The following is a 22039-nucleotide window of genomic DNA, read 5'->3' as shown; positions in this document are numbered from 1 at the left end:
AAACAGGCTTAGTGTAAGCAAACATGCAATCTTTGATTCCTTTTCTCAGCTCCCTGCTATTAAGAGGTTATCAGCATCAAAACTCAAATGGTATGCAAAACATTTTTAAAAACACTTCTATTTTTACATCAGTCCATTTTAGTAAGATAGGATAAAAATGGAATCATATATTTAAAAACATATACCAAATACAAATTTAAAAAAGGAAATATTTCAAATTTTAAAGATGGTTATAAAATAAAAATCACTTAGCTATCCTGGTTCCCATTCCAGGGAACACAAAATAGGCCTCAAAGAACCACAAATTATCCAATATTGACTTTAAAATGTTATGTACACATACACTTCTACAGAAAAATGATAAGAGCTTTTAATAGAACTTAGAGAGATTTGTGATTCAAAGCTTCTTCTGTAACCAGCCAAGTCTGAATTAGATTCCTCTCCTGAAGTTAGAGCTCGAGAATAACCTGTCTATTCAACATCATATTGACCGTGCTGTAATTTGTTGTTTCCCTGTCAAAATTTTGTAAATTAATGCAGTACAAGTTCAGTTGCAGTACAGTACTGCATTAAGGCAGTACAAGTTCAGCTGTCCAATTCCAGCATCCCATCTGAGAGATAGTTAAGTTCTGGCTGTTCCCCTTCCAATCCAGTTTTCTGTTAACTTGTCTGGAAAAACAGCAAAGGATGGCACAAGTTTTTCAGTTCCACCTGTCTACAAAGGAGAACTTGGTGAAGTTGCTGGCTCCTGGTTTTGGCCTGGTCCAGGTCTAGCAGTTGAGGCCATTTAGGGAATGAAACTGCAGAAAAAAAATAGCTCTGTATGTCTATCCCTTTCTGATCATTCTACCTTTCAAATACATAAAACAATTCTTTAAAAAAGATATGTCTTCATGTAGTCTCTTAATACTGCAAGGTTTAAATGACTTTCCCAGCTAACAGGAACTTTTACAAGAACACTGCAAGGTTGCTAAACGAAATTTTGATGATTTGCAACTGGATGCTAAACAAACACTTTGACATAATTTCCATTAAAGCACACAAAATTCTAATCTTCCAGGTGTTTTGAAAATAAAGTGTCAAGAGAAACTGAATCTCTTCTATCATCACATGGAATTTTATGCTATGTTACAGACTACAAATCAAAAATACATTTTAATAATTATTCAACTTAAACTGATTTTTAAAAGCTTTAAAATATATTTAATTATAAATATACTTGCAATCTTGATCTACCATCTTGACACAACACAATTTTAACATTTTCAAAACTATTTTCAAAGTTGTAACTAGCTTTGCATTTATTGAATCTATTCAAAATTTAATTTTGCATCTCCATTCAACTCTAAAATATTATCCTTTATGGCTTTTTTCTTTTGCTAATACTGAAATATTAAACTTATAATTGAACATATTAATACAGAAGAAAAATATTCAACCCTGAACACATTTATACTTCTAACAGGACATGTTAAAATTTATCCCTTAGGGATTTCTTACATTATTACTAAAGGCTTACTTAAATGACATACCGGAAACTGTGAATGCCCTGAAGTTCCTGCTGTAGAACCTCTTGTGTTGTCGCTATTAAGTCCAATGCTCCAACAAATTCCGAAGTAGATAATAACACCTGCACTGTAGGCTGAGTCTGGTGTACAGTAGCCATTAACTTCAGTTTATTATATACTTTAACACAATTATTTCTAGTAAGTGCCAGTCTTAAAATGTGTAGTGATCCTTCACACATAACTTTATCAATTTGTGCAATTTTATCTCGAAGCATCTTTACAGCTTGGGAAGTTTTCTTGAGGTAGTCCTGCAACTCATGTTGAGAGGTCATTGCATGAAAAAATGCTTCTGAACGTAGAGAGATCTGATGAGCAATATTGACTTCTACAATATCCAGATAATGGCTCAGCTAAAAGATAAAAACATGGAATGTTATGTCTTCCTTAACTACCCAGTTTCTGAAAACAAAAATGACAAAAGAATTCTATAAATTTTTAAATTCTATTGAGTAAATTGTTGGATTATGGGTTTCCTTAGAATTGAGCACAAAAAAAATTGGAAGGCAGATAAGCAGTGTACTCCAAGAATAAATATATGACAAGAATAGAAAGTGATTTATATATTTTTCTCTGCTCCTGCTTTACTGCCCTCCAATTAGTTTTAAAAGGTAAGAGTACCCTCCAGGTATGTCTGACTACACTTCTAGTTTCTGAAGTTGAAAGACCTGAAACAGAATTATCTCCTTTGGCACCAACACCAAACACACTTAACTCACTAAAGGAGATGATCGCAGTTTGAGTTGATTCTTTTCTTTCTACGTACTAACTACACGGTTCTGGGATTTGTTGCTGTCATTATTTTGTTTAACTAATTAATTTAACTTATCTGAGAGGAGGGAGGAGGGGACGAGAGAGAAATTTGAGAGTTACTAAGTAATTAACTTACTTATTTGAGAAGGAGGGAAAGAGAAAGAGGAGGAAAAAGAGAGGTAGTGAGACTGGTTTACTCCCCAAATACCCATAATACCCAGGACTGCACCAGGGCTGAAATCTGGACTCAAAGAAGATCTCCCACGTGAGCAGCAACAGCACAAGGACTTGAGTTATCAATGTTGCTTTTTAGGGTCTTTATTAGCAGGAAGCTGGTATCAGAAACCATGGCTGAGAATCAATCCCAGGGTCTGTGATGTGGGACACAGGTATTTTTAACCACTAGGTCAACACTTTCCGGCTAGGTCCAACTATTCCATAAGCAATCAATTTCCCTGATTTTAATAGTCGTGAAACCAAACTTACTATTCTTCTCATTTTACACATGAGGAAACCTAAAGATTAAATAATATAAATGAAATTGCTTGATTAGAAGTGGTAATACTGTGAGCCCATGTCAATCAATGGTTCAAACTGCTAAAGAGAGACTTTAATTTGGTCGTAGCAGTTAAGACACTGCTTGGGACACCAGCATCCATATGTTCAAGTTCTGGGTTCAAGTTCTCACTCTGCTTCCAAATGTAGCTTCCTACCAACTCACACACTAGGAGGCAGCAGATGATGGCTTAAGACCTGGGTCTCTGCCATCCACTTGGGATATCTAGGCTGAGTTCAAGGTTCCTGGCTTTAGCAGAGGTGGGCATTTAGGAAATGAATGAGTAGATGAAAGATTGATTTATTCTCTCTCATTCTCTTTCGCTTTCTATCTCCCTCCTTCCCTCTATGTAATTCTTTCTTCCAAATATACATTTTTAAAGGTCTAAAATTACATAATTTTATAAAGATTTTGAAATACACATTTGAAATATACAACACTAAAACTGAAAGAACTGTAGATTAACACCACACTCTACAAAAATACAGCAGCAATTGACTTTACAATCAAGACTTTTTGCTTCAAAATAATCATCCTTAGTACAGCAGTACTTTAAATAATTCTAATAAAATTAGTTTATATGTAAGAGAATTCACTGTGATTCATAATTTAGTTAATCAAATTAAAACTCTATAATTTGCTGCTTTAAATAGCAAACACTCAAACAGTAAGTTTTTTCATTTTCACCAGGACAACTTGCTACTCATTAACAGTTAAAACAAAAATGAATTTGAGTGAAGCATAGTTTTACAAAAAGCAGTAAATCTGACTTCATGAAAATAGTGCTACTTGACTAGAATAAAATTTTCTAACAGAAAAAATCAAAGAAAAATTACCTTTTCTTGAAGCAACTTTGAAGAAGCTGCATCCCGATTTCCTTTTCCACCAGCAGTATTAAAATGAGACCATGGTAAAACTGAATTAAAAGTTAAGGAGTCATCCAAGGCAAAATCTGGTTTCATAAAAATCTATTAAAAAATACATTTCCATCAATTATGATAAACACCTTTATGTCCATTACCACTTCTAACATTTTAAGGCTATTAAACAAAAAATCAGATCTTGAGTATAAATAGACCAATTCAAATGATAATGGGCTGTGTTATTTACACAAAACTGTGTAGAAAAAAATTTTAATGACTTAACCATGATTAAATGCTTATGAAAGACAGAAGAATTGCTTTTTGTCTTTACTAATGGAGATGAGCATTCTATTACAACATGAACAAATTTACAAAACCAGACATATGACAAAGATAAACTTATCCTAAAATTTCCATATTATTTCCCATTGATGATGCCAAGTATTGGTTTCTTAAAATTATATTTCTATTGTCTCCTGGCCAAAATTCTTCCAGAATTAGTTTTCAGTTTAACATTAAACAAAATTGGTATTTTTAGATTAAACATTAAGCATTACATTTTAAAACTAACATAAATACAATTTTATAAAATACTAATTATTTTCCCTAATATAACACAACCAACAGGCAGTAAGGTCTACCAGTTATACTTCTGTCAACATATCCCTGAATCCCTCTCTCCTCTAAACCCTACATTGATTCATCAGTTTACCTCCTCATTATCTCTGGATTACAGTAAATAGTACTTACTGTAATTCTTCCCCAGCCTATCCCCTACACTGCTGCCAAAGATATACTTCTAAAATGTTAAATATATTAACTTCTTTGACTAAAACTCTCATTGGATTGCCATGACCCACAGACTGATTTATTTACAAAAGCACCCAAAAGTCCTTTTTCTAAACCCCATTTATATCTTTGTTTCTATTCACATATTATAATCTACCAACACTCAATTATTTTACAAATCCTGTTACTCTTAGTATCTTTGTACATGTTTTGATCTCCATGCCTTTTCATGCCATCTTCCCTTGTAACAGAACTTGATCAAAAGGGCCAAAGTGGGGGCCAGCGTTGTAGTGCAGATGGTAAAGCTGCTGCCTACAGTGGCACTGGCATGCAGTTCGGCCACTCCACATGTGATGCATCTCCCTGCTAACTCTCCTGGGAAGTGCTTGGGCCCATGCACCCCACAGGAAGCTAAGAAGTTCCTGGCTCCTGCCTTGGCCTGGCCAAGCCCAGACTGCTGCATCTATTTGGGGAGTGAACCATAGGATGGAAATACTTTCTCCCAGGCTCCCTCTTTCTAACTTAACCTTTCAAATAAATAAATTTTCATAAAATAAAAATTTAGAAGAGCGCAAAAGCAACTGATGTGTCTGACAGATCTTCAGAAAACTCATAGAAATGCATACTATGAAAAAAACACTTGAGTTCCAAAAAACTGTACCAAAATAAACATTCCAAATATTTTCTATGAAGCTTTATAAGTTTCCTCACATAACACAGTGATTAATAATTTCTATCTCAGAGTAAAAGTACATCATGCACCAGCTATAGACAACTGCCAAAGCTGTCCTGTACCTAGACAAGTGTCACACTACTGGGAGAACAGCAGCCAATCACTGGCAGGCTTTCTGGGAATTGTTAATAACAAATTTGACTTAATTAAACCAATATGCCAGCATAGTTGCTTATTCTTAACAACAAGAAGGGAAGGTGGGAAATAAAAGGCAGAGGCATGTCACTGCAGCCCCCAGGTGGGAGTACTGCAGATTGCCTGGGGAAGGGGGTCCGGGGCATGTTGTAGTGGCATCAACTGAGGGCCTGTTTGACAGGGGAAGAATGACTTCTAGGGGCTTCCACAGACTGGGGCACAGCACTCACAAGTTTGCAAGGAAGCTAAGATGGGATGGTCTACAGGAGAAACAGGAAGGCATGTCTGGGTCAAGCCAAGGCACCCACCCAAGAGGGAGACCTGGGCTGAGCTAAGTAGTATCACCTTCTACCTGCCAGCGTGCACAAAAGCTGGGGTGAGGGGCATGGTTGTTACGTAGCACATAGTGCCTACCCACAAGTGTCAGGGCAGGGGGAGGGCCACATCAGGCTGGGCTGCAGCACCCACTAAAATGCAAGAGAACTGGATTTGGGAGCAGATTCTGTAAGTAACTTGTGACTCATCTCTGTGGGATTGCAGCTAATCAAGAGCCAGGGGTAGTAACAGGCTGAGCCAGGCCAGATCATAGAACTCAACTGACACTCATTGCCAAGTACATTCAAAGCACCTGCCAGCCCACACAAGATCCAGAGCTTGGGATGGGTCTGGTAGAGGAATTTTGAGGACTCCCCTGCTAGGTTTTGGCTCCCACTAGTGAGTACAATAACCAGGACTGTAGGTAGACCAGGTTAGGCAAGGCTGGCATGCATATGGGCTAGGTCTGGGGTCAGGCCAGACTGAGATAGGCTCCAATACCCACTGACACGCCAAGAGCCAGAATGGGTGTGGACAGACTGGGATAGGTTGCAGCATCCACTGGTTCATATGAGAGCTGGGTCAGGATGGGCCAGGCTGGGCTAAGCTGTAGCATCTACTGGTGAGGGTCAGAATGGCTGCTGGCCAGTCAGACTGGGCCAGTCCACAGAACACATCTGCATGAACAAGAGCCAGAACAGGGTGCAGGCCAGACCTGGTTGGATTGCAACACACACCAGTTCACATGAAGGCTGGGTGTGGGTCAGGCTGGACTAGACTACTGTCCCCACCAGCAAGAGTTGGGACTGGGGACCGACCAGGGTAGGTTAGGCTACAATACCCATTGGAATACATGTGGACTGGGTCTGAAGGAATCCAATAACTTTAAAAACAATCCGTTCTTCTTTTTGTGCTTATCTTTTCTTTCTAATCCCAAAGAAAAATTGTCACATTTCTCTAAGAAAGCCAATGTATACACTCCTCCATCCAACTCCCTCCCCACAAAAAAAACCTCAAAACCCACATCTATTATACAGCTCTACAAAATTTTTCATTCAGGGCCTGACACAATAGCATAGCAGGTAAAGTCCTTGCCATGTATGCATCAGGATCTCATATAGGCACTGGTTCATATCTCAGTTGCTTCACTTCCCATCCAGCTCCCTGCCTGTGGCCTGGGAGGGCAGTCAAGGATGGCCCAAAGCCTTGGGACCCTGCATCCGCGTGGGAGACCTGGAAGAGCTCCTGGCTCCTGGCTTCAGACTGGGTTAGCTCCAGCTGTTGTGACTGCTTGGGGAGTGAACTAACAGATGGAAGATCTTCCTCTCTATCTCTCCTTCTCCCTGTAAATCTGACTTTCCAATTAAAAAAAAAAATCAGTAAATCTTTTTTAAAAGTGTTTTTTCATGCAAAGAAAAAATAATAATTTGATATGATACTAAGATCGATTAAATTATTTTTGCTCCAATTTTTAGTATATGTGCTGCCAAAGCAAGCACAATTAAATTATTTTCTAGGATGGAAAGATTTAGCCATATTTGCAGGTTTCCATTAAGAGGAACACATTAATGATACAAAACAGAAATCCCAAAAGGGGCAGAGTGGCCCACATGAAAAAAACAGCCAGTTGGATCTCATAAGGTAAAATAAAGAGCAAATCCTAAAAGGCATCATTTGAGGGGCCAGCATTGTGGCACAGCAAGTTAAAGCACCACCTGCAATGGAAGTATCGCATGAGTTCATGTTCCAGCAGCTCCAGCTCCCTGACAATGTGCCGGGGAAACAGCCAAAACACGATCCAAGTGCTTGGACCTACCCACCTGGGAGACTGTGGATGGAGTTATAGGTTCTGGCTTCAGGCTGGCACAGTCCTGGGCACTGAGGCCATGTGGGGAAGTGAGCCAATAGATGAGAGATCTCTTTCTCTTTCTCTCTCTTTTTCCCTCTCTTCGTCCTTCCCCTACTCCCTCCCTCTGTATAACTGCTGAAATAAATAAACCTTTAAATAAATAAATAGAAAGCAGTATTTTCACTTTTAAGTTTTGTTACCTTAGGTACTTGCTCCAGATCTGTCCTGGATTTATCTACAAAAAAAAAAGTATAATATTTAGATTTCTTTTCATTTTACCTCTATAAAACATATTTTGACAAATTCAATGTTATGCTGGGTCACAATCAAATCAAAGGTTAAATATGGCATGATATGAACTACATTTTAAAGTAAAAATTCTGCTTTTTATTGTTTAAAATATCCATGGTTCCATCCAGAATTCTTATGCTTTTTAATCTCATACTCATTCTTTCTTAGTTCGTATGATTATCACCTACAAAATTACCTGCAAATGAACCTACTTTATCTCAATCTGCCAATCGAATCTCAGAAGAGGAACCTTCTCCTTTCCAAAGCACTTGCATTCCATCCCTTCCTGCCTTTTCTGGGAGCCTGCTTCATCAATTATACTGCCTTTCTCCATATCTTGAAACTCTTCCCTTGTACTATTTCTTTTATTTCTATATGTAAACATGCTTAGTTCATCTTATTAAAAAAAAAAAAAAAACTGAGTCAGAACAAAAAGAAATTCCAGGGCCAAAACTAGATTAAAGAAAAGTAAGCAGTCACAGAGTTACACAAATTCCTTTCCTGCCTTGTTGATCATGGCCAGGAATAATCATTTTTCCATTCTGTTCCTTCTATTCAATATCTGATTTCAAATATTTCAGTCACATCCATACTGGTAATCTTTTTTTTTTCTCTTACTAATAAATACATCACACTGAGTGTTCTAGAATCATCCCTTTAGTCTAAATATTCTTAAGATCTCTTATTTCAAATCCAAGCAGATATCTCAGTTTGCAAACTCATCCCTCCCTAAAATATTCTAACATTGTAGAATAACCATTGTTACAAGAAACTCATTTCTAAGGTGGAATTCCCACTTCTCTGACCACTTAACAGGTAAACTCATTTTCTATAGGCCCTTTAAATGTGACAGCTTCATAACGTTCTAATCCTCACTACTCACATCTCTTGTGGATGACCCCACACATGCCCTTGAATCCAACTGCCATGTCACTGTCTGACATATTGTCTGTGCTTATGTCCACCTTCCTATGTCTTTAGCCTATCGCTCTTTCCTGAGCTCCGGGTTACCAGACAGGCACTTCACTGTAGTCTACAATTAAACTGGTCTCTCATTCTTGCAAAGTCCCAACTGCTCTATCACCTCTCTCACTGAACTGTAGCTTTCAGACATCCCAAGCAAAAAACCCCTAACCTTAAATAATCTCACTCCATTAACAACTGACTGGCCTTGATCTCTGAGGCATCTCACAAAAGCCTAATTTCCTCTCTATTTCCCCTGTAACTGTTAGTAAGAACATGTCATTTCTCATTCGTACTACTGCAGTAGCCTCAAACTGTGTTTTTGTCTCTGGTCTTAATAATCCCATAATTCATTAACTACAAACTAGGTACATTATATTTCAAAGTGAAGTATATCATCATAAATCTTATCACATTTGGTTAAAAATATGCTATAGCTTTACACTGCCTTTAAAAAGAGCAAGATTCCTGAGTATGACTTAAAAGGCTCTTCATGTTCTGACCTCTGTGTATGGCTTCAGCCTTAACTCTGTATTGATAGTAGCATCAACATACTGAACTCCTGTGATTTCTCTCTTGACTCCATAGCTGAAATGACCAGTTTGCTTCTTCAACTTTAGGAGACCATCAGCTCCTTGATGACCAAGACTGTTTTTTCCTCACCTATTTTTAAGCAATAGCAAAGTATGAAGCACCAAGATACTAAATTATTTGCTGAGGTGAAGGAGTACACTAGTGTTAGATCCATGACTCTCTTAAAATCGTTTTTAAATTATTATGATTGTAAATTCATAAAATTTACTAAAAAAATTATAGACATGACAGCCAACAAAGTTTTTAAATTAATATACCGGTCATGTTTTATAACCAACATACAGCATATATTCATACCATGAGTATGTAAAACAGTTCTGTCAAAAGTATCTTTAGGAGGACAAATGGTCTTGCATCTTTCATGAATCTTCTCTTTCTAATAAAAAAGACAAATAGCATGGTGAGTGCTATGTAGAATTCTGAGTATCCAACACATCAAAATGTTTTAACAAATATCAGAACATTCCAAACCATATCTATAATTTTTACTATTAAATCACTAGCCTCTTGAACATAAATATAAACAAATTTGCTTAGTAAACCATATAATCATTGTGAGATTTATAAATATCTAAGCACTTTTACTCATCCCATCTTATGTAATTATTATAACATCACAATACACAGAATGGATTAGAAACAAATGAAAATCCTCACTAATAAAAAAGAAATCTAGAATAATTTAAGCCAAGGCAGAAAGTTTGAAAAACTTCATATGCAACATAGAAAGACAAAATTAGTTCTTGACATTTTCTGAGTCAAAAACAAAAATTCTGCTCCAATTTAGGATTAGATGACCACTAACAACATGGCCATCTTTGCAGATTGACAGGACACCCAAGAGCACAGAGTGTGGTAACAGGAAAACATTTGGCTAGTAGTGTGCAGAATCCTAGCAATAATTCTGTCAGTTACTGCAGGACTTTGGATGAATGTCTGCTTCCAAGTCCTTTGCCCATTTTGCTATTGGGTGGTTTGTTCTCTTACTGTTGAGATTTAAGAGCTCTCTGTACATTTTAGTAACTGGCCCTCTGTCAGCTGTGGCTTACAAATATTTTCTCCCAATCTCTGGCTTGTCTGTTGAATTTTCGAATAGTGTCTTTCACAGAGCTCCAAATTTTTCTTTCACAGATGATGCTTTTGCTTTCACATCTAAAAAGTCACTTAGATTTTCTCTGTGGTAATTGAGCCACCACCTGCGACACCCACATCCCTTGTCAGAAAGCTAGTTTGAGTTCTGACTGCCTCACTTCTGATCTCACTTCCTATTAGTGTTCCTGGGAAGGCAGTTGATGGTGGCCCAACTGCTTGGGTCCCTGGCACATACACGGAAGACTCAGATGGAGTTCCTGGTTCCTGGCTTTGGTCTGGCTCTGCCCTGGCTGTTGTGGACAATGGAGAGTGAACCAGCAGATGGAGGACTTCTCTCTGTCTGACCCTCCCTCACCATCTTTGCCTTTAAATCAAATGAAGAAATCTTTTAGGGGCCAGCATTATGCATAGCACGTTAAGCTTCATCTTCAATGCTGGCATCCCGTATGGGCACTGGTTCTTGTTAGTGGGAAGCATCTAATCACTACCATTAACTACAGGGTTTTAATGAATGTTCCTTATCAAGTTCAAGAAGTTTGCTGAATATTGTTTCTTCCCTTTTTTTTTCTTTCAATATCATAAACAGGTACTGGTTCTTCTTGTCAATTTTTTTTTTTATTTCTATGATCACACAATTTTTCAGTTTTAGCCCACTAATCTGATGAATTACATTACTTACTTTTAGAATACTAAACTAGCCTTGCACAAGGAGATGTATCTCACTTGCTCATGATATATAAATCTTAAACATTGTTAGATTCAATTTTTCTAATAGCTTGCTAAAAAGTTTCCATATTGTTCATGAAAGGTAATGATCTACAATGTTTTGTCTTATTTTTATCTGATTCTTGTTTTACAGCAATGTTGACATCATACAACAAGTTATAAAGTATGCCCCCTGCTTCTTTCCTGAGATAAACAGTAAAAACTTGCTCTAATTTGTAGTTTAAACGTAAGGTGTGGGATTGGTGCAGTGGCATGGTATGCTAAGATTTCATCTATGGCACCAGCATTCCATATGGGTTCAAGTCCCAGCTACCCCACTTATGAGCCAGATTCCTGCTCATGGGTTGGGAAAGCAGCAGAGAATGACAAATCCTTGGGCTCCTACACAAATGTGGAAGACCAAAAATAAGCTACTGGCTCTAGATGGGCCCAGCTCCAGAAGTTCTACCATTGGAAGTGTGAGCCAGCAGATGGAAGATCTGTCTCTCCCTATCTCTCCTTCTCTGTGTAACTCTGCCTTTCAAATAAAAATAAAATACATGAAGGGGTCAACACAGTGACTTAGCAGATTAATCCTCTCCCTGCAATGCCAGCATCCCATATGGGTACCAGTTCAAGCCCTTGTTGCTCTACTTCTGATCCAATTCCTGATAATGGCCCGGGAAAGTAATGCAAGATGGTCAGAAGTCATGGGTCCTTATAGCCATGCAGAAGAACAAGAAGAAGCACCTAGCTCTAAGCTTAGGACAAAATCAGCCCAGCTCTGACTATTATGGTCATTTGGGGAGTGAACCAGTGGATAGAAGATCTGTCTGTCTCTCTTTCAGTCTGCAATAAATAATTCTATAAAATAATCTTTAAAAATAAAACTTAAAAACATGTCAAGTATTAACATCAGTGAACCCATCTGCACTTGGTGCTTTCTGTTTTGAGAAATTATTATTTAATTTATTTACTATAGGTCTAATCAGATTATCTGTTATTGAGTAAATTTTGGTAGCATTTACCTTTGAAGACATTGGTTCCTTTAGTTATATTATCAAATTCATAAACACAGAGTAAATCACAATTTATTTTATTATCCTTCCAGTGCTCAAAGAATATCAATAGCTCCTTTTTGACATTAGTAGTTTATCTTTTCTTTTGTTGTGGTTAATCTTCTTACATGCTTTTCTATTAATTAATTTCACCAAATTCTGATTTTGTTAATTTTTTCTAGCAATTCACTGTTGTCAACTTCAATGATTTTGCTCCTAATTTTTTACTGCTTTTCTTCCACTTTGAATTTATTTTGATCTTATTTTTCTTATTTAAGAAATTTTAAGGTAAAAGCTTAGATTCTTCATTTTACATGTTTTCTATATGTGTTAGCACTACTTTGACTCTATACTACAATTTTATAAATTTTCTTTATTTAAGTATCTTACTTTTATTGGAAAGATGAGGGGAGACAGAAAGATCTTCCATCTCCTGATTCACTCCACAAGTGGCAGCAACAGCTGTTGCTGAGCAAATCTGAAGCCAGGAGCCATCCTCCAGGTCTCCCACATGGGAGCAGGGTCCCAAGGCTTTAGGCCATTCTCAACTGCTTTCCCAGGCCACTAGCAAGGAGCTGGAAGGAAAGTGGGGCTTCTGGGACATAAACCAGTGCACATATGGGATCCCAGTACATTCAAGGCAAGGACTTTAGCTACTAGGCTACCAAGCCAGGCCCATAAGTGTTATAAAATTTTATCAACATAAAAATTTTTTTCTCAGGAGCCAGGAGTTTCTTCCAGGTCTCCCATGCAGGTGCAAGGTTCCAAGGCTTTGGGCCATCCTTGACTACTTTCCCAGGCCACAAGTTAGAAGCTAAATGGGAAGTGGAGCAGCCAGGACACACACCAGCACCCATGTGGAATCCCAGCACAAACAAAGCAAGAACTTTAGCCACTAGGCTACCACACAGGGCCCTGAACATTTCTTTAAGTAAATTTATCTGTTAAAGCTAGCCAGTGAATGAGAGCCATAGAAACATTCTACCTGCTAATCATCCTGCTCTAACAGGCCTTACAAAATTCTTTTCCTTGTTAGGTAATACAAGCTCCATGCTGAATCTCAGTACTATCAGGAAGGTGTAATTCTGAAAAAATACTGTAATAAGTAAATATATTTAAATAAAAATGTAAATGCAAACCAGGATAGCAGAATTTTTATGAGTGAAAAAAGAATACTGTAAGTTCATCAAAGGTTATTAGCTCAAAATATGTAATATATCAAACTAGAAATCTTTCTATAACTTTTGACTTGACTATAATTCAAGATTAGATATTACCTGAGAAATTTCCTGTTGATATACTGCAAAATGTTCCTTGTTGATCTGTGGGAGGTAGCACGAAGGTACAACTTCAGTGTCCACAAAGTCCAATCCCCATGTTTTCGTGAAGAAGTCAGATTCTCTTTTTGCTAATCTAGGATCATTTAATGCTGCTGGGAGATTTACTTTGGAATGATATACAGTCCACCTATGTTGATCTGTAACTAGAGATGGGGCGACACACAAACTATTTGAATCACCTGCAAAAAGTAAATGAGAGAGTTCTGTAAAATTGATTCTATATTTGAAAGCAGATGCAGACAAAGTAAAATGTTTATATTCCATTTTACACAAATCAACTAACCTGTCTTTACATGGTAAATGATTTTTAAAAAGTAAATCTGATTAAATAAACTTCCACTTCTACAATCAATTGCCAAGCGCATGAAAATATGTGTGAAAGATAAAGGATATGCAAAATCTTAGTCATACTTGCAAGGCTGGGTAGATGCTACAGAAAATCTTTTATTAAATCCTTTATGTAATACATTCCTTTAAACATCAAAACTCTGCCATCTCCTAGTGTATGTATACACACACACACACATATATATATATACTATCCTATAATACTCTGGTTTATTTTATAAAGTTACAACAAATAGTGAATATTTTACCAAGGCTCCTAGAGAAAAGTAAGGAGTAAATTCTCATGAACCTCCTAACACAACTTTCATTAATCTATCACAAAATAACCTTATCTTATGTGTGTTTCTATTTGATGACAACTTTTTCATTATATATTATTTATTCACCAACATCAAAGTCATGACTAATAGTACTATAACATGCCTAAAGAAAGCTTCTTTATTTAAAAAAAAAAACACATTAATGTCTTCTTGTGCTTAAGAATACTAACTAGAGTACTTTGGCACTATACTCAGAAGCATTTTAAATAGCAACATCACCAATTAAAAAAACACACACACGAAAATGAAAAATGTACAAAAATTTAAAAATCACTAAAATACAACCCCAAACAAGAAAATATGACAGTGTACAATCTTGTACAACCTCAGCTGGGAACAGGTGTGTCAGACAAAAATTTTCACTGTTTTGCTTTTCACTGCCAATGACCTCAGGGGTGCCATAAGTATTGATTTTGGAATTACAAGAAATTTTCCATAAATAGGCAAATTTGTAAAAACACAATCAGCAAATGAGAACTGAATGTATTACATTCTAACTAGATACCTTTAAATCTGTGCCTTTTTCAGTTTATAAAGTAAAAATGCATGAAAAGAATTATATTCCAGTTTCCCAAACTTGTTACATCTTTATTTTTAACACTTTAAATTCACTCTTTCAAGTCTATAAAACCTGATTGCTCATTTAAAGACAGCATAAATAATTAGTTTAAAAAATAAGTAAGCAATACCTGTGGGTTCCTTGGGGCACACATCTGGCAGTGACTGCACAGGTCGAATGTGTTTTGTTGTATCTACCTCTTTTTTGAAGAAAATATCACTGCTGCTTCCTTGAGGCACTGGTGAAGAACTGTGGCTTGAAGCCATTGCATAAAATCACCACTCAACTGATAAACAATGAGAAACAAATAATAATTTAAGACACTTACTTCAAAATTGAGTATTATGCACTTTACAAATATTCCTTCAAAAACAAAAGCATTTTTTCAAAATCCCACACAGTTTGCAATTTGAATATCTGTTAGTCTTGAGTTGTTCTTTAAATTTATTCTCCTAAGAAAACTGTCCTTTACATGAAAAAAGAATTTTCTTACGCAAGCATTTTTAATCTTTAAAGGATAATAGTTTTCAATACTGTACCCAGTATACTAAAAATGAACACATTCCATTCTCTCAGCAATTATACAGTAATTATGCATTAAAATAAAATGAACAAGACATGAGGTTTTGTTTAAGATCAGTTCATTGCTTCATTCATTCATTCATTCATCCTCTGAAAGGAAGAGTAATGGAGAGAAAGGAAGAGGACATTGGAAAGAGATTTCCCACTCACTGCTTCGCTCCCCAAATGCCACAATGTCTCAGCCAAGAAAAGACAAGAGCCAGTATCTCTTCAACTCTTTTTTTTTTAAGATTTATTTTTATTATTTTTTATTGGAAAGGCGGATATACATAGAGGAGAGACAGAGAGGAAGATCTTCCACCCGATGATTCACTCCCCAAGTGAGCGCAACGGCAGATGCTATGCCAATCCGAAGCCAGGAGCCTCTTCCGGGTCTCCCACGCGGGTGCAGGGTCCCAAAGCCTTGGGCCGTCCTCAACTGCTTTCCCGGGCCACAGGCAGGGAGCTGGAAGGGAAGTGGGGCTGCCGGGATAGAACCAGCACCCATATGGGATCCCGGGCGTACAAGGTGAGGACCTTAACCACTGCGCCACCACGCCAGGCCCCTCTTCAACTCTTTTACAGATGAGGAAAGGAACACAAAGGCTGCATAAATTTCCTCAGGGCTCTACTGGAGTGAAGAACCTCAGGGTTCTACAAGAATGAAGGTGGGGTATGAATGAAAACAGGCAGGCCGACTTGGGGCCAGCAATGTGGTGACTTTGGTATCCCATACCATATCTACTTTGGTATCCATACCTAGTTTAACTCCTAGCTGTTCTATTTCCAATTCAGCTTTCTCATAATACATGTGGGAAGACAGGGGCTGATGACCAAATGCTTGGGCCCCTATCATCCATGCAGAAGAACAGGACTGAATTTTAGTTCCAGCTTCTGCAGTCAGATAGTAAATCAATGCTGAGAGTGCTTACTTACGCTTAACTGCTCCCCTTTTCCAACCTTCCCTCTTTCCTCCTCCTCACACCAAAAAAAAAGAATTTTAAAATTGGGAAAGAATGTACACTTTAACAAGTTTTTAAAAAGTCAAGTTAGGAAAACTAGTTAATAGAAATAAGATTTGGAAATAAGGAACAGAGAGACAGGACAGGCTAAGACCTGTAAGAAAAATAGTTCACCCAGGAGCCAGTGCAGTGGCATAGCACCTTAGTCCTCTGCCTACAGCAGTGACATCCCTGATGCATGCTGGCTCAAGTCCTGGCTGCTCCACTTTTTTTAAAAAAAGATTTAATTGTTTTTAATACAAAGTCATATATACAGAGAGGAGAGACAGAGAGGAAGATCTTCCATCTGATGATTCACTCCCCAAATGATCACAACAGCCAGTACCGATCCGAACCCAGGAGCAAGGAACTTCCTCCAAGTCTCCCATGCAGGTGCAGGGTCCCAAGGCTTTGGGCCATCCTCAACTGCTTTCCCAGGCCACAAGCAGGGAGCTGGATGGGAAGTGGAGCTGCTGGGATTAGAACCAGCGCCCACATGGGATCCTGGCGCATTCAAGGCAGGCGAGGACTTTAGCCACTAGGCCATTGTGCCAGGCCTGGCTGCTCCATTTTTGATCCAGTTCCCTGTTTATAGCCTTGGAAGGTAGTACATGGTAGACCAAATCCTCAGGACCCTGCACCCACATGAGGGACCCAGAAGAAGCTCCTGCCTCCAAACAGCAAATTGGCTCTGTTTCAGCTTTTGGTGCCACTTGGGGAGTGAATCAGCAAGTGAAGAACTCTCTCCCTATCCCAATTCTCTCTGTAATCCCAGTTTTCAAATGCAAACAAACAAATCTATCTTTTTAAGATTTATCTATTTATATTACAAAGTCATATACACAGAGAGAAGGAGAGACACAGAGGAAGATCTTCCATCCAGTGATTCATTCCCCAAGTGACCACAACAGTCGGTGATGCCCCAATCCAAAGCCAGGAGCCAGGAGCCCTTCCGAGTCTCCCACGAGGGTGCAGGGTCCCAAGACTTTGGGCAGTTCTCAACTGCTTTCCTAGTCCATAAGCATGAAGCTAGATGGGAAGAAGGGCTGCCGGTATTAGAACCGGCACCCATATGTGATCCCAATGCATTCTAGGTGAGGATTTTAGCCAGTAGGCCATCGCACTGGGCCCAACAAAGAAATATTTAACAGAAAGAGTTCACACATTCTACTTTATCCATAGTTTGCTGGAATGGCAAAACATAATATTTTACTTCTATCTATGTATTTTCAGTGCAAAGGAAACAAAACCAACCACACAATTCACAAAGCAATACAGTAAGAAATAAGCAACTAAGAAAATGCACAGACCCTGTGGAGTTCAGTTCCAAGACCCAAGATTAAGATCAACTTCCTCTAGATCTACCTTTAAGCACACAAGAAACAGAGAAGAAACAAGACAATTAGATTTGAACTATTGCAAGAGGAAATAATCACATTTACTGAACATGTGAAACATTCTACAAGAAAACTGTAGAAAATGGACACCTGGGGGCCCAGTGCAACAGCTCAGTGACTAAATCCTCATCTTATAGGCCCAGGATCCCATATGGGTGCCATTCATGTCCTTGCTGCTATAATTCCTATCCAGCTTCCTGCTTGTACCCTAGGAAAGCAGTAGAGGATGACCCAAAGCCTTGGGACTCTACACCCACATGGGAAGCCCAGAAGAAGCTCCTGCTTCCTGGCTTTGGATCAGCTCAGCTCTGGCTACTGTGGCCAATTGGGGAATGAATTGGCAGATGGAAGCTCTTTCTCTATGTTTCTCCTTACTGTAAATCTGACTTTTCAACTAAAATAAATACATCTTTTAAAAAAAGAAGAAAGAAAGACAACAAACACTTGCGTACTTCATAAAGGTGGGGAATTATTCTAGATTAAAATCAACTGAGAAGGGGCCAGTGCCATGGCATTGTAGGCTAAGAGTCCACCTTTGGTGCTTGAATCCCAGTAGGGTGCCAACTGGAGTCCCAGGTGCTCTCCTTACGATTCAGCTATCTGCTAATGGCTTGAGAAAGCAGTAGAGGAAGACTTTAGTCCCTGGGACCCTGTACCCTGTGGGAGACCTGGAAGCAGAGCTGGCTCCTGGCTTCAGATGGTTCAGCTCTGGTCTTTGCAGCTATTTGGGGAGTGAACCAGCAGATGCAAAATCTCTGTCTCTGGAAGAAGCCTTCCATATAAATATATTCTTCTCTCTGTAAATCTGCCTTTCAAATAAAAATAAAATATACCTTTTAAAAAATCAACAAAGAAGCAACCTCTAAAGACAAGAATAATGAAGTACTTAGGAATGAATTATGATGTTCTTTGCAACTACTTTCAAATTACTCAGCGTCCAAACCTCAATAAACACCCCATCAAATACAGGAGAAAATAAATTAGAAACATTTGTCCCGCCCACTTCCCTTCATTCCTCAACCCTTCCCACCCTGATCAGTGGTCCACATGGGCATACAACCTTCTCAACTATGTAAGCAACCTCAAGAATAAAATAATGCTTAAAATTATTCAACAAATAAAGCAAATACTACAAAAACTTAAAAACAGTTTAAGTGAAATATTTATGAGTGTTCAATGTTTTTAATTTTTCACAATTAACAATTTGAGAGAAAATATTCCACAAATCTGTCCAACATTAAATAGATACATAGGACAAGAAACTGAAAAAAAAATCCATTTCTAACTATTAATCTACCTCAAGATGGCATTGCTGTACAACATGGGGAGAATAAACCTTTCAATCAATTTCAATCAGATTTTGATACTGCAGAATACACACACACACACACACACACACACACACACACACACAAACACACACACTGGAATTTCTTAAAGCATGAACAAGAAGACAGACAGCTGAAAGGGAATAGTTAAGAACAAACACTATCCAAATACTATGTGAAAAAATTTTTCCCTGTTCTTACACTGTAATAGTAATGGCTTACAGAGAACATAAATGTTACATAACACCATTCACAGTCAATTCAGAATACCCATGAAACCACCTATTACATGTAAAATAACAGCAAATTTTTTTTCTTTTTTATCTTTCTGGCCTACCACTCCAATTTATATAAGGAATCTTACTAGAGTGTCAAACATGTGAACATATTAATCATTTTCCCCTTCTCCTTTTTATTAAAAATACCTTACTTCATAAAAACACAAACCTGTCTGCCTCCAGACATGCTTCTAACATTCTGCACATTGTTTCACAATTGATCTCCCAGAAAGTTTTTATCCTGTCATACTCATACTTCAGTACAAAGATATTTAGGGACTGTTTACTACCTCCCAAAAACATTACAAGCCTTATAAGTCAGTATTCAACATTTGTCACAAATGTAATACTCGCATTGTTTTAGTTTATGTCCAATTACCCTTGACTGTATACATTCTAGCCTACCTGCTCCTCCAATTTCCCTTGTCTAAGTATCCTGCCCAAAATATTTATATTATCTTCCTGCTATCTACCTTGTCTCCCCTCAATGGTCATTATAATCTTAATTTCCTTCCAAATAAATAAATATTTTAAAAATATATTATTTTGGGGCCTAGTATAATAACCTAGCAGCTAAATCCTTACCTTGCATGCACCAGAATCCCATATGGGCACCAATTCATGTCCTGGTGGCCCCACCTCCTATCCAGCTCCCTACCTATGGCCTAGGAAAGCAGGTGAGGATAGCCCAAAACCTTGGGACCCTGCACCCACGTGGGAGACCCAAAAGAAGTTCCTGACTCCTGGCTTTGGATCAGCTCAGTTCCAGCTGTTGTGGCCACCTGAGGAGTGAAACAGTGAATGGAAGATCATCTCCTTCTCTCTGTAAATCTGCTTTTCCAGTAAAAATAAATAAATCTTTGTTTTAATGTTAATTTTTAAAAGTACACAAAAAATGTTAACAGGTTATATGTCTGCCAAGTGGGATAATAGGTCTTACCCAGTATCTGCCTCAAAGCACACCTTTTTCCCCACCAAACACACATTTAGCAAAAACAGCCCCCAAACTACCATAGTTTATGTAAGTCTGTGATCTTTTGCACTACTTTCACCAATTTTAAGTCATTTATTTACATGCTTGTTTTTCATCTCTCCCATTTGGTAAACTTACATCAGATTCTTATACCACAGCCAGCAAACAGTCTGGCCATTCAGTAAAAACAACCTGAATACTCACTGAATTAACTAACAAATCAATGAACACTTCAGGAAAGTAAACCAGAACATAAAAATCATAGCACTGTCTCAGGTGAGCTTATGTATATGCAAGCAATAAAAAAAAAAAAATGGGCATGTGACACATCAGGTTAAAGTCACATTCCAGAGGCCAGTGCTATGGCTCAACAAGTTAATCCTTCACTTGTGGCACCAGTACCACATATGCGCACCAGTTTGTGTCCTGGCAGTTCCACTTCCGATCCAGCTCTCTGTTTGTGATGTGGGAAAGCAGGGGTGGATGATCCAAAGCTTTGGCACACTGTACCCATTTGGGAGATCCAGAAGAGATCCCTAGCTTCTGGCTTCAGACTGGCTCAGCTCTGGTCATTGTGACGCTCTGAGGAGTGAACCACTAGATGGAATACCTTCTCTATCTTTCCTTCTCTCTTTAAATCTGCCTTTCAAATTAAAAAAAAAAATCATTTTGGGGAAAAAAATCACATCCCATATCAGAGGGCTGATTCAAGTTCCTTCACTTCATTTTCAGTCAAGCTTCCAGCTAACGCATCCTGGAGGCAGCAGATGATGGATCAAGTGCTTGGACTCTCGCCACCCTCTTGGAAAACCTGGATGGAGCTCCAGTCCCCTGGCTTGGTCTGGCTGTTGCAGGCATGAATCAGCAGATGTTGATATCTCTCTCTCTGTCTCTCTCTTTCTCTCTCTGTCTCTCTGCCTTTCATGTAGATGAAAATACTTAAAATCTAAATCTAAAATTTATTCTTGTTTATGTAATGTAACATGACTTTCTAAAATTTGATTCTAGATTTATACCTTTCTTACAACACAGTACTGGACATACATAGTGCATACATTTGTCCTTAATTAGCTGTATGACCTTTAACAAGTTTCATCATTTTTTTAAATGAAACAGCAATAGCATCTTCCTCACAGGCATGTTGTAATGTTTAAAAGAAATAACTTATGTAAGTATATGGCACAATACCTGGCACATAGCACCGACTCAATAAACAACTCAGCTGCTACCATTATAAACATCTCTCTTTTAAAATAATCTACAAGCATTAAAGTTAGGCTGTGACACAGAATGTTTTAAGATGAACCTAAACTTTACAATCCTTGCCTCCGTTTCTGGTGTAAATTACTTTGCTGAGCAATCTGAGTCCTCAGAATGAAAAAGAAAAGAAAAAGGTGAACAAAAGACAGCAAATCAATATGGGCAGACAGAATTTACTATCAGAAAAGCTAAGGGCCCAATGCAGCAGCATAGGAACTAAAGTCCTTGCCTTGCATGTGTGAGATCCCATATGGGCACCAGTTCTAATCCCGGGAGCCCCACTTCCCATCCAGCTCCCTGCCTGTAGCCTGGGAAAGCAGTCGAGGACAGCCCAAAGCTTTGGAACCCTGTACCTGTGTGGGAGACCCAGAAGAGTTTCCTGGCTCCTGGCTTCAAATTGATTCAGCTCCAGC

At 38.2% G+C, this 22039-nt stretch overlaps 1 protein-coding gene across 7 annotated transcripts in view; it reads right to left on the bottom strand.

Annotated features, from left to right (window-relative positions):
- VPS54 (VPS54 subunit of GARP complex) overlaps nt 1-22039 on the bottom strand; it is a 117271-nt gene that overhangs the window by 83745 nt on the left and 11487 nt on the right. For 5 of the 7 annotated variants that reach the window (XR_005885184.1, XR_005885183.1, XM_040993334.1 and 2 more), the window contains exons 2-7: nt 14959-15114; nt 13539-13780; nt 9704-9782; nt 7759-7793; nt 3711-3842; nt 1533-1918 (exon numbers count right to left, since the gene is read on the bottom strand). Coding sequence is in view for 5 of the 7 variants with exons in the window: in XM_040993334.1 (XP_040849268.1) it covers nt 1533-1918; nt 3711-3842; nt 7759-7793; nt 9704-9782; nt 13539-13780; nt 14959-15094 (1010 nt within the window). In the remaining 2 variants the exon portion in view is untranslated. Of the gene's footprint in view, nt 1-1532; nt 1919-3710; nt 3843-7758; nt 7794-9703; nt 9783-13538; nt 13781-14958; nt 15115-17700; nt 17889-22039 lie in introns of those variants that run through there. The other 2 variants (XM_040993333.1, XM_040993335.1) reach the window with 2 other exon arrangements.

Source organism: Ochotona curzoniae, unplaced genomic scaffold (genome assembly GCF_017591425.1).
Source record: "Ochotona curzoniae isolate NIBS_2020 unplaced genomic scaffold, NIBS_Ocur_1.0 contig_883, whole genome shotgun sequence".
NCBI lineage: Eukaryota > Metazoa > Chordata > Mammalia > Lagomorpha > Ochotonidae > Ochotona > Ochotona curzoniae.
This window is presented reverse-complemented; position numbering and strand designations above follow the sequence as displayed.